This window comes from Actinia tenebrosa, unplaced genomic scaffold (assembly GCF_029948245.1).
Source record: "Actinia tenebrosa isolate PJP-AT-01 unplaced genomic scaffold, QUT_ActTen_1.0 PGA_scaffold17__23_contigs__length_9995812, whole genome shotgun sequence".
NCBI classification, from domain to species: Eukaryota; Metazoa; Cnidaria; class Anthozoa; order Actiniaria; family Actiniidae; genus Actinia; species Actinia tenebrosa.
Genome location: NW_028292577.1, coordinates 1,323,229 through 1,335,358, shown reverse-complemented (window position 1 = coordinate 1,335,358; position 12,130 = coordinate 1,323,229). Strand labels below are relative to the sequence as shown.

General features: G+C 36.9%; 3 protein-coding genes across 5 annotated transcripts in view; 2 read left to right on the top strand and 1 right to left on the bottom strand.

Annotated features, from left to right (window-relative positions):
- Positions 1–1,362, top strand: part of LOC116308842 (nucleolar protein 11) — a 33,300-nt gene extending 31,938 nt beyond the window's left edge. For both annotated transcript variants that reach the window (XM_089031752.1, XM_089031751.1), the window contains exons 19-21: positions 56–142; positions 822–929; positions 1,173–1,362. In XM_089031752.1, coding sequence (XP_088887878.1) covers positions 56–142; positions 822–929; positions 1,173–1,292 — 315 coding nt within the window. In that variant the 3' untranslated portion in view covers positions 1,293–1,362. The remainder of the gene's footprint in view (positions 1–55; positions 143–821; positions 930–1,172) is intronic.
- Positions 1,363–3,158: 1,796 nt separating this feature from the next.
- On the bottom strand, positions 3,159–6,654 carry LOC116289539 (large ribosomal subunit protein uL3). The gene is made up of 7 exons (XM_031696485.1): positions 6,593–6,654; positions 6,056–6,248; positions 5,775–5,943; positions 5,058–5,193; positions 4,270–4,722; positions 3,809–3,904; positions 3,159–3,376 (listed from the first exon to the last, which is right to left on the bottom strand). Exons 1-7 carry the CDS (start codon positions 6,593–6,595, stop codon positions 3,206–3,208), a joined length of 1,221 nt encoding a protein of 406 aa, XP_031552345.1. The 5' UTR covers positions 6,596–6,654; the 3' UTR covers positions 3,159–3,205.
- Positions 6,655–7,078: 424 nt separating this feature from the next.
- Positions 7,079–10,621, top strand: LOC116289525 (uncharacterized). 2 transcript variants are annotated; one of them, XM_031696471.1, is made up of 3 exons: positions 7,079–7,191; positions 8,436–8,703; positions 10,384–10,621. In XM_031696471.1, the coding sequence occupies exons 2-3, from the start codon at positions 8,445–8,447 to the stop codon at positions 10,443–10,445; spliced, it is 321 nt and encodes a 106-aa protein (XP_031552331.1). In that variant the 5' UTR covers positions 7,079–7,191; positions 8,436–8,444; the 3' UTR covers positions 10,446–10,621. The 2 variants fall into 2 exon arrangements, with proteins under 2 accessions (XP_031552331.1, XP_031552330.1); XM_031696470.1 differs by having other exon boundaries at positions 7,094–7,191; positions 8,424–8,703.
- Positions 10,622–12,130: the final 1,509 nt, after the last annotated feature.

Here is a 12,130-nt window from a genome sequence, read left to right as displayed (position 1 = left end):
CCACCTCCCATCTCAAATTATTGAACATTTTAAAAGCATCAATTTGTCTCAACAGGCTCTATTGAAGTTTTTGGTGTGTGTCATCAAGTCTGCACCTAGAAGCTCATTTGCAAGAAAAGGCAGCTCACTTGATTATCCTACAGTAAGAAAATGAAATAGTCTTACAATGTGAAGTAGATATTAGACTGATACTCTTTAAATTATGAGACCCTAATTCCATTGTTTTCTTTTGAATGTGTCTATTTGACTATTACACATTTACTGTCAAAATTCTTTATCTGACAGGCTACAACCCATATCTCAATTTGTATATGAAATCGCACAATCTCGAGTACAATTCGGAATTTATGGGTACAAGTGATGCTTTGAAAGTTTTCAAAATTGGACAAGCCTTTAGGCGAATTCCAAATTGTAAGACAAGATTGCACAATTTTTTGTTTTCTCTACAGAGTACATTTTGGGATTTAATTGTACTCCCCTTGTCCAATCAGAATTGAGTAATTTTGTTGAGTGTATTATGAGGGACAAAACCAGTTGAACAATGTTATAAAAAGGCAGAAAGACACAGACTTTCATTTTTTTAATGGATTTTCTTTCCTTTATTCTTTTAAAAACCTGTGTATTTATCAGCCATACACTCACTATTATGAGGAATAGATAACAAGAAGCTCAGCCAATCACAGCACACTATTTTGAGTAGTCCAATGTGCTCAAAAAGAATGCATAATCAATTACAGTACATACAAGCTGGTCAACCATTCATGAATGTAATAAAAAAGATTGCCACATAAATCTTATAGTTTTATATGTTTTGATATTAGGCATTAGACTGGACTGGCTGGATTATCAACGCACATTACACGGCTTTGGTCTTGAATTCAAATCTTCAAGGTCTCCTTCTGGACTTACACAGCTGTGTGCAGGACCAGGTGAGGCTCAGACACAGACTCAGTGAGAAAAGGAAATGATGTTTTGCTGGGGGGGGGGGGGGGGGTGGAGAAAATGGTAGAACCAAATAAGGAATGCAAATTGAGGAAAACCTTGTAGAGTGAGGGAACAAAAGCAGAAAGAAAGCACAATATAGAAAGCATTATTTAAAATGCACCTAATCAATAATTAAAGGTGTTAACATGTTAAAACTAGTTGCTTCTTGTTTTCTGTTTGATTTGAAGGTTACTCTGTTGGAGATGCTGGGTGAACTAGAGGGATTCCTGGAACAATATAAAAACAAACATCCCTTACCAGCCAAAGAGAATGTTGGTTTGTATTCAGTGGAAATGTTGGAGCTGTAAACAGACATCTGTTCTATTATAACAATAAGCTATGTCATGTTGTTTAAATAAAGGAATTTTAATGAATTTATCTTGTAGTTTTGTTGTATTTTGTTTCATTATTATTTTGTTGTATTTTTAGAGAAGATTTATTTAGTTGCTGCATGGGCAGGGACCAAGGAGCCACTTTTTGTGCCAAAAATACGAATATAAATAAATTTATTTGCTTAATTTTCAAATGCCTGCCCCCCCCCCCCTCCCCCCACTTTTCAACATACTCCATGGCCCCTGATGGGCTGGGGTGTCTTGGGATGGGGTATATTGGGCTTTTTCAAAGCACTATTCAATGTTATTCTGTTCAAGGATTTACTATCAAATAATATTTTTTGCACTTTCATATTCGATTTATGATTTCTACTACTGCCAGGTTACTTTACTCCACAAAGGTTACTATGGTAGTATCTTTTTCAACCGCCTTTGAGAAGATTTTTCAATTGCATAAATATTGAGCTATAAATGTAGCAGCAGTAAGAACACAGGAAAATAGAGTGATTCTCTTAAACCTATGAAATACATTTTAGTGTATTTAGTACTATTGTGCTCTAAGTCCTTTGTTTTCTATTGTTTGAATCTGGCTATTACCATCTAATAAGTATCTTTTGTTTCATGGGTTAATGAAAACCACTCTAGCAAAAATGTATTTTTGCAAAGTTTCATTGATCATCTTAAGTGGGTTCCCTGTGGTTTATCTAGATTCTCATCTTCCCCTTGATTTTGGTGAAGGTATTCAGCTGTTTCCAGGTCAAGTGATGTTTAATCACTAGCACATTCATGTGAAGTAAAATAATAAAGTCAAATAGACACAAAAGAAAACAATGGAAATAAGTTCTACTAAAGTGTATTAGTCTAATATCTATCGGCACCACAGGTAGCCAGTAAGAACCAGTAAGAAATATTATTACTTACTTATTTCTTACTGGTGGGGGAAAAAATGTTAAAACAGGCTAAATTCAAAAAATAACCACGCAGAGCGAAAGAAGTGCTATTTCTCAATGATCGGGTAAAATTTCGAGGCTTTATTTCACGTTTCAATGATTTTATTTAACTTTTTGATGAATCTCCATACATTTCCTTATAACAGGACACCACAGAAACCAAGCTTGGGCTACCTGTGATTGCACAGCTTTAATGACTTCACTCTACAAATTAGTAGACTCTAATTCCAGCGTGTTTTTTAATGTCATTTCTATATTACACCCTAACTAATATCTGTTTATGAAAATCACTCTATCGCAATCAAGATTGCCTTATTTGTAAGAGCATTTGTTTGGGTGACCTTGGTTGGTATAGTCGCACTGTAAATGTTTGAGAAACCACATCATTAAACCTTTTTCAAGGGTCCAAGATCTTGGGTAGGGGGAACAGGCAGCTCTGTGACCTGCCTTACTTTGTTTGACCCATGCAGTCAGATTGGATAGTTATGAAAAAATGGTTTGTGTTCACACTGTAAATGCTAGATATATTTGTACAGGGTTCCCAATGCCCTCCTTCACAGCCATTCTTAGGGTCATGACGCAGTTTCCCTCCCCACAAACACCCAGCCATTTTGAAAATAAAAATTCCCCGACTTTTTCCTGTGTTTTTCCTTACCCCTGGGAACCCTGTTGTATTTTAATATATGGAAGAATTAAGTGCATTAGAAGTTGAAAATCTGTAGATTTATTCCTATTTGGCAATGGATTATTTTAGGTGGGATACCCTTGGCTGATTTAGCAGTTTTCTTCCCAGTTGAAAATATAAAAAACAATCTAGAGAGATCATTGGGATGACCTAAATTTGTTTGATAAGCCCCTGAAGGTTTCTCAAGTTTCAACTATGGACAAGATGTTTGTTTTTAACAAGATATCTTTATTTGTTTGATGCATTGGTACAGATTATTCAGCACCAGCAGTCAATTCCTTCTCATGGTCTTTCTTCAAAAGGCCCATGAAGGCTCTCTTTTCACCAGGGTGCTGGAAGCGTCCATGACCAAACTTGGATGATGTATCGATAAACTTCAGAGTTATCTTCTCTAGGGCTGACCTCTTTGTTTGAACCAGGAGAGACTGGAAAAAAAATAATACAACATCATAAGTATGGTAATGTTGGTCTTTTCCTTTTACAATCAAAGTAATGGTGTCTAGTGCAAGGCAAAGGGCTTTTCTCATTGACATTCCAAAAAGAACCATATCTTTTTGTAGATTTTTGACTTCAGCAGAGTTGTTGCATTCATTCAGTGGTCTGATTTATCAAGTGAATTAAGAGAAAGGACTGGATGTCATGGTTTATTTATAGGGAGCTTGCAAAAATCATTGATAAAGCAAGGGTAGGAAGACTACATTTTGTATTTGCTGATTCATTCTATTTTATTACAAACACAAAATTGGTTCATGTGGCTTTGGCGAGTAGTTTCACTGTACCTCTTTATGTAGAGAGAGCTACTTGCATTAATGGAAGAGAAATTAATACATTGTTTTATTCAGTGCTGTACTACTTACCTTACGAAGGGTCAGGACTCTCTTCTTAGGTCCAACAACACATCCCTTGACCATGATGAAGTCTTCATTAACATTACCGTAGTGTGGGAATGCACCCTGAAACCAATCAAATTGTCACATTAATTATAACAGCAATTATCAAAGCGCTTTGACTTGAAGATTTATGTAATGCAACATTAAAAAAATGCAGCAATGAAAATAAAATCTGTAAATAGAAATAAATATAGAAATATAAGATGGAAGCTACTTTCTTTTAAAAGTTAAACATTTTATGAGATACCTCTACTGCTAGTTGAAGAATGGCTTTTTCAAAAAAATCTTTAACGTTTATCATAATATTATTTATGTTGACCATGCAGGAAGCAAGCGCTTCATTTCCCATGTCAGTAGTTAACTCAATGCAAAGGAAATCCTCAATAAAAGGAAAGAAGGCAAGAAAAAATATATTTTGGATGGCTCACCATGGGTGTGATGCTCTTGTCAGTAAGATCATATTCAGTTGAAGCATTGTTCTTGATGACCTTGCCATCCTTGGTGTGAATACCTTGACCAATACGGTAGATCTTCTTGTTCAATTCAGTCCTGTGATGGTAACCACACTGACCAGCACGGGCAACAGAGTAGGAAACACGGGCAGGATGCCAAGCACCAATACAAGCAACCTTGCGCAGACCCTTGTGTGTCTTGCGAGGAAGCTTCTTAGTACCCCAACGGTATGTCACACCCTTGAAGCCATGGCCTTTGGTCACCCCAATCACATCTATCATTTCATTTTGAGCAAACACCTTGCGGACAGGGGCAGGATTTTCAAGGCGTTCTTTACACCAGTCGACCTTCTCTGCAATATCCTTGCCACCGTTAACTTGGATCTCTATGATGTGGGCTTTCTTCTGTGTCAATTTCACAAGTTTTTGCTAAAAACACAGAAAAGCCAGCATATCAGAAATGAAACAAACTTATGGCATACTTTCTTGGAATGCTCATTGACTTAAACCTATGTTTTTATATATTGACTATCAATTTGTATTGGTAATTGTATGGGGCTAAGTAAAATTAAGGATTAATCTCACGTTTTCAAAGCTTTAAAATTGCCCAACTGGCCTGGAAAAAGCCATAATTCATTAGCTAATTAGGATCAAGTAATTTTGCCCTGTAAATGATAAGAGCCGAAAATACATAATGCACCATGTAAGTGTATGTGAATTTTGTTGCTTTTAAAGCTCTGGATTAGGAGTGTATCATCTCTCACCTGAGTATGACAGATGACTCTGATAACCTTGCAGTACTTCTTCATGGTTTCAAAGTCTTCTTCAATGCTTTTCTTGCCTTCTTCATCTCCCCATTTCTTGCTAGATTTGGTGAATGCCTTCTTCTTGGATCTGCACCTTTATTTGCAAACCGGTACCAAAACGGACATGTGAACACAAGAGGAAACAAGAGGGCCAACCCTCATGAGTGTAATATTCACTCAGTGGAGGATTAGCACTGAATCCATACATCTGTTAGACAACTTTGCTCTTTACTTAAGCCATAATATACTTTAATATTTTTAGGGAGTAAGGAAATTAGGTAATATTTTAAGTTTCAGACCCACTTATGATATTAACAAGATTAAGATATTGGTTTTTGATGCAGTCATAACTTATATTTCGAAAAAATACTATTATCTGATTTGACAATTACTAGCTGTTACTCTATTCTAATGTACCATGACCAACTTTGCTCCCTCCCCGCCATACAAAACTGAAATATTGATTTATCATGTATTGTCTTTCAACTAAAATGCTATGTTTCAAAGGAACAGATACCCATTGTGGTGCACAATAGTTATTCTAAGGGCAAGATAGGAAGTAATCAGGGAGGTGACTTATAAAATATTTGGGATAAATGACCAATGTCTAGAACAAGTTTATAGTTTTTCCCTAACGTAGCCTCACAACCAAAAGCTAATAGAATCAGAACTTACCAGTTCTTGTAAAATCGGCGCTTGCATTCTTCACTGAGATGCTCAGCCCAGACGGTCTTCAGAACCCTCATACCACGTGGGGTTTCAATATAACCCACTACTCCTACTACCATCATCGGTGGTGTCTCTATAATCGTTACTGCTTCGACTTGCTCCTTCTTGTGCAGTTCTAACGAGAAACAACAAAAGATCGTTTTTACACAAACACTTAACTTAGTACGATAGTTACAAACGGTACCTTACAAACTTATGGAGTAAGGTAGGTGAAGAGGAGTACTTACTCGATCCAGGCTTCTCCACTTCTCTCAGAATGTGTGTCATGCCGGCTTTGAAGCCAATGAAGGCAGTAAGATGTGGTGGAACGGTAGAGTCATCCTTAGGGAAAGACTTCACTTTACCACGATGTCTTTTTGACCTCTTACGAGGCAAAAATCCCAGGGAACCGTGACGTGGTGCCTCGAACTTTCGGTGAGACTGAAAAGATCATTCACGGAACAAAATTAGTTTTGAATACAATAGTACAATTCATGTTAAATCTTTCATATCATTTCTTTAATATTCTTAATATCTTCCTAAAAATAATGACTACTCTTTATTAATAATTACTGGAAAATTAGATTGCCGACAGCACATCTACAATACGATTCATTTAATAAATTTGTAGTTTTCCATTAAAAAATGCAGAGCAATTGAGAAAATAATACGCCAATCTATGATGGAATCTATTTAGCTTAGGCTGTGAAGCAGAATTTTAGAATGATGGCAAAAAAATAGCGTTTTTTAGACGGATTTTGGGGGAGTAAAAACTTTCCACTCACCATCTTGTTCGAGCGATTAAGGAAAGAGAACGATACCACGTGATACACTCTTCCATAAGCAATTACTTCTAAGAGGGGGGTTAATATATTGAAAGAGAGTAAATAAAGCACAGGGAACCCGCATAAGGTGAAATAAATCAATCTCCTGACTTAGTTGCTTTTTCAATTCTATATATACTTATTTATATTTAAGACTGATTACGTCTCTTCATAGTAATAATTGGAAAAACGAGAAAAGCCTAGGAATCCATATATTTGTAGAATTTTAATATTTTCAATTTTTCTTTGATTTTCTCTCTGTTAAGCTTAGGAAATGCCAATGCGAAATTATTTACATAGAAAAGAAGTAAAAAACATATAGGAAGAAGGCCTTTTCAACAGATTAAAATCTAAAAGAATCTAAAACAATTTCACCTAAACTGTACTTGGACTCCCTGTGGTGCAGTACAAGTGATCAGCGTAATAAGACATGGGCGCATGCCCATTTCTAACAATAGCCGCCATCTTGGATCTAGATGGTTGTGGATCAAATGGTTCGCAAACTTTGTAGATGATCTAAATCTTTTGTCTAATTTTGGGGTATTTCTTTATTATAAAAGGTAAGTGAATAATTATAGATAATATTTTGCTTGTTCTTATCTTAATATTCGATTGTAGAGAATCTATATACGTTCTCAAAAGGACGCATTTCAGATAAGCTGGTTGGCATTTTTTTTATCTACAGGAGGAGATTTGACCTTCCCTCAAACGGAGAAGGTTATTGGGGGGAGGGGGGGGGAGTGTCTGGCATGAGACAGAATCCTGGTTATATTAAACCGTGCATGGGTTTTACAGTTTTGTAAGGGTTTTTGGGTGGGCTTCAATGGTAGTATCCCCAGCGTGTTCAATCGATAAAATCGATCATCAGTGGGCTTAGCGGCACATCCCTACCCTAAACGGGCAAGAGTGCCCCCCCCCCCCCCGGGACTGAGTGGGAGGGCCGTACAGGGAATATTTGGCTGGAGGTGATGCCATACAGACCAAGTGCACCGAGGTCCATACAAATGACCAAGAGCCAAATATTTTCCCGTACGGCCCGACCTAACTCAGTCAATAAGCATTTTATCATATGACCCTCACTAAATGAAAAATAATAAAATAAAATAATAGTACAGTGTCTGAATCAGTCTAAGTTGTGTGAGCCGGCATATGTAGATGACGTTGCGCCGGTCAGTGTAACACTCAACCGCTTTCCAGTTAGATAAATGCTAGTTAATATATTTTGACTTTAATCGATATTCTTCTATACTAATTGATATACATCAATAATCTGATTGAGAAAAATCTGTGAGTATTGTTTTTTTATCGATTGACCAATACAATTAATGCCAATTAAGAGATCAATATCGATTAATTTTGGGGTTTGGTTTTTATTGACTGAACATGCCGGGTAGCATCGTGGTGTATGGGAATTGTCAAGGGGATTCTATTCAAATTTCGATACGCAAATTCATTTGGCTAGTAGTCTTGTCATACAATAGCATATATTATACTATGACAAATATTTTTTGTGCATACAACAATGAAGCATGGTTTTAGATTTGACAAAAAATTGGAAAGTATCCCAGCAAATTCACTTCATGGCTGATGACATGGTCTGAAATGGGCAAACATAATGTCCAGAGTAAAGAGGTATATTCTCTTTTCCATCTAAATTTGATTCCAACAAAAGAAATGGATGACGTGTAAAAAAGATAAAACAGAGATACCTTATTAATCATTCACAGGTTGCTGGGAATTCAACACCAAACTTAATGAATTAAACCCCCCTTCTAACTAGAGCTGATTTCAGCTTATTTTACAGAGTTCACAAATGAGTGATAAATATTTCAAGAGGTACACAGAGCGGCAGCGTTCACCTTCCTTTGAGGAGATAGATCGCAAAGACCCAGTAGCTTTTACAGAAGCCAGAGAACAGTGGGTGTTAGACCGCCTTGTGGAGTTGGAAACTGTCAAGATATACAGGGAACGGGTAGCTGAGTGTTACAAGAAAGAAGAGGTCAATGCAAGGCAGAACTGTAGAAAAGAAGTGGCAGTTTATTGGAAAGCATTTCAAGCTTATAAGGCAAAAGGTAATCATTGATGAAATATATGGCTTATTGGTTAATGGTTTCAGGGCACAATTAACTGAAATTAACAAGCACAACCTCGCAAAATGCGGATGAAATTTTATATTTAGCGAGTGACAAAAAATTTAAAGGGACTCTGAGGTGCCAGTTACATCATAGCTTAAAATGTACATCAAACCTTTTTGATTTTGAAAATCGAAATGAAAATTCCATGAAATGCGTTTTTTGGGGTGATATCGTCCGTCAAAGTTGCGAAATGACTTAAGCTGGGCTCCCTGTGGAATATCGCGGATTTGATGGCTTGGGATGAATGAGGTGTGATGACGTCAGATAGTGGAACATGTTGGATAGCTGGAGCTGAATCAACCAAATTTCGCTATGGAAGTATGGCTGTTCTTTATCAATTTGAGCCGGAAATTGCTTGAGGAGAAGAATATAATACACCCGATGAAAGTGTGAGCGAGGACAGTGAGCTAGAAGAAGTGGCGAACGAGGAAAGGCTTCTAGGAATCGATGTGGTGTACGTGTCAGCAACTTCATCTTCACTTCCATCTTCTTTAAAGCCAGTATCTTCCTCATACATTCAGGGAAGGTAGATCTTTAATATCTTAGATACCACACATGCTGATCTTTTTGCTAAGATAACCGTGCATTCACCATGTAATTATAAATTGGCGATATCAGAACTAGCACAACGCAGAGGGCTGAAAAAGCATTTCAGCGAAATGAATATGCATTGAACGTATACGTATATGAAAAAGAAAATACCGAAAAAAGCTCACTTATTTGGAATATAAGAACGTAATAGAAAATACTTTAAAAAACTCACTTATTTGTAATATTTGTTCAATTTGGAATGAGCCTTCTCTGTCATGAAGAGAAACTATTAAATGCAGTCCTAAGCACATCTCGGTTCAGACACAATAGTCGTGATGCATGTCATGTCTAATAATTACGTTGAGTTTAACATCAGAAAATATTGAAATCTTAAGTGAAATAAAATGTTTCATTTACCTCATAATCTTTTACCTAATAAGCTCATTTAACAACATAAACACATATCAGCTAGCTGTTTTCATCACGACACATTGTTGACTTTAAGATCGATTCCTAGAAGCCTTTCCTCGTTCGCCACTTTTTCTAGCTCACTGTCCTCGCTCACACTTTCATCGGGTGTATTATATTCTTCTCCTCAAGCAATTTCCGGCTCAAATTGATAAAGAACAGCCATACTTCCATAGCGAAATTTGGTTGATTCAGCTCCAGCTATCCAACATGTTCCACTATCTGACGTCATCACAGCCCAGGCATCCCAAGCCATCAAATCCGCGATATTCCACAGGGAGCCCAGCTTAAGTCATTTCGCAACTTTGACGGACGATATCACCCCAAAAAACGCATTTCATGGAATTTTCATTTCGATTTTCAAAATCAACAAGGTTTGATGTACATTTTAAGCTATGATGTGTCTGGCACCTCAGAGTCCCTTTAACTAACTAAGTTTTGCAAGTGTGACCACTGCCCAGGAATTGAAGGACTGAAAAGTTTAGAACTCGCATCATGTAATGTTTGTTATTCACTGCGACCGATTGCTAGTGACTGAACTTACTATACCAAGTATTAACCATGTTCTTGCTGTACTAATGAATAAATGTTACTGAACTTTCTTGTTTACTGTTTCAGCATGGGGCTATACTCCTGATGGCAACTGGTCCAAGTGGAAGGTTCCTGTTGATCAGCTATGAAAGTGTATTATTATCCTAGTACTTATCCAATATTGTCGTGATGTGGTTTGTTTCCATTATAATATTACAAGTTCAGTACAGTCTAGAAATGCATTACAGCGAGTATTGTTTTAATCTTGTACAGAAGCATAATTGTTTAATAAATTTATTCAAATAAAATCAACATAAAATGAAAATTTCAGCTTAAAAAGTATTTTTTTGTTTAATCTCGTGGGTTGAGGGTGGGCATTTTCTGTCAATGTTAAAGCTATTTTACAGTTTCATGCTTTGTACCTTGATTAATTAAACACTGGATACAATATATTTTACTGCAAAAACTTTGAAGAATAGAGAGAGAAATGCATGCAGCATTTGTATATGTTGGTACATGAGTCCAGTTATTGAATAGAGAGATCTTTTGGAGCCCAGGTTATTTAGCCTACAAAGTCTCTCTCTCTCTCTCTGGCATTCCCCCTGCACTAGTGTCGTAAGCACCAGTATGGTTGGTCTAGTTTTAACCAGATCACTTTTTCCCATCAGGTCCATCTCCCACCCTCATAAAATATATTTATTACACAATAAGTAAAAAAAAAGATCGGACTACTGTCTCCTCCTCTCCCCAATTCCCTGCTCTCAAAAACACCTCACACTGCTTCACACTGTCTACAGACAAACTGCAGGTTATTTTTCACTTGACAGTGAACGCCCTTTAGTCAACTTCTCATCAGAGACACCTTTATTACTTTATTGATGGGTTGCAAGCATTCCCAAGAGAGTTAAAAGACAAAAACATGGCGGCCATTGTGGTACCGTTAACAATGGATGCTAATGAGAAATCTTTTGTTAAATGGTACCAACACGACCGCGATGACGTAACGTGCAATCGAAAAACCAGGTTACCCAGTACATACAAAGCGAAATAACTACTATAAGGAAATGGAATATATACGTATATATATACAGACATATATACATGCATGCATACACGGCAACGCCCAGAAACTCAGTTCCACCCCGATCATAACATTGACAAAATAGACCAGAACCTCCGCGCACCGCCGCACACATACAAACATATTTACACCAACACATATATATAAGATTCTAATTACCGATTAAAAATTATTGCATGTAAGTCATATATATAAATAATAAGAATATTGAAGACTGAAGGCTAGAAGAGACTGACACGTTAATGGTAAAGTTTATGTATCTATGTATGTAATAGAGAAGAATGCAAAATTCAGTTCCTAATGAAGCAATGACATTGTGCTTGATTACCAGTGCATAATAATTTTTTAATACTATTTATTACTTATACCCATTGCTGTAACCAAGCACATCTAAACTAGGCACCAGTCAACTGAAAGTCGAATTTTGCCCCACCCCCCTCCCCTCGGTCTGATGGTGGATACTGCGAGTTATCATGAGAATTCAGTTACTACTCAAGCTGACTTGCTCCCTTTTTTTCTTTTTCTTTTCTTGGCTTTTTGGATTTAAAAACCCCAGTGGACTCTGAACGTAGACTTGACTTCGGAAATCTGTCGGAACCCGAAGTGCCGAAATTTGAATTCGACGACTCGCCAACGGAAAAAAATAACGAGCGAGATTTGGAGCAAGTCTACTCTGAACGCGGACCTACCCACCTTGTCAAATTCACGTTTTGTTTGCAATATCAACAATGTTATTAAATATCCTTTCTCAAA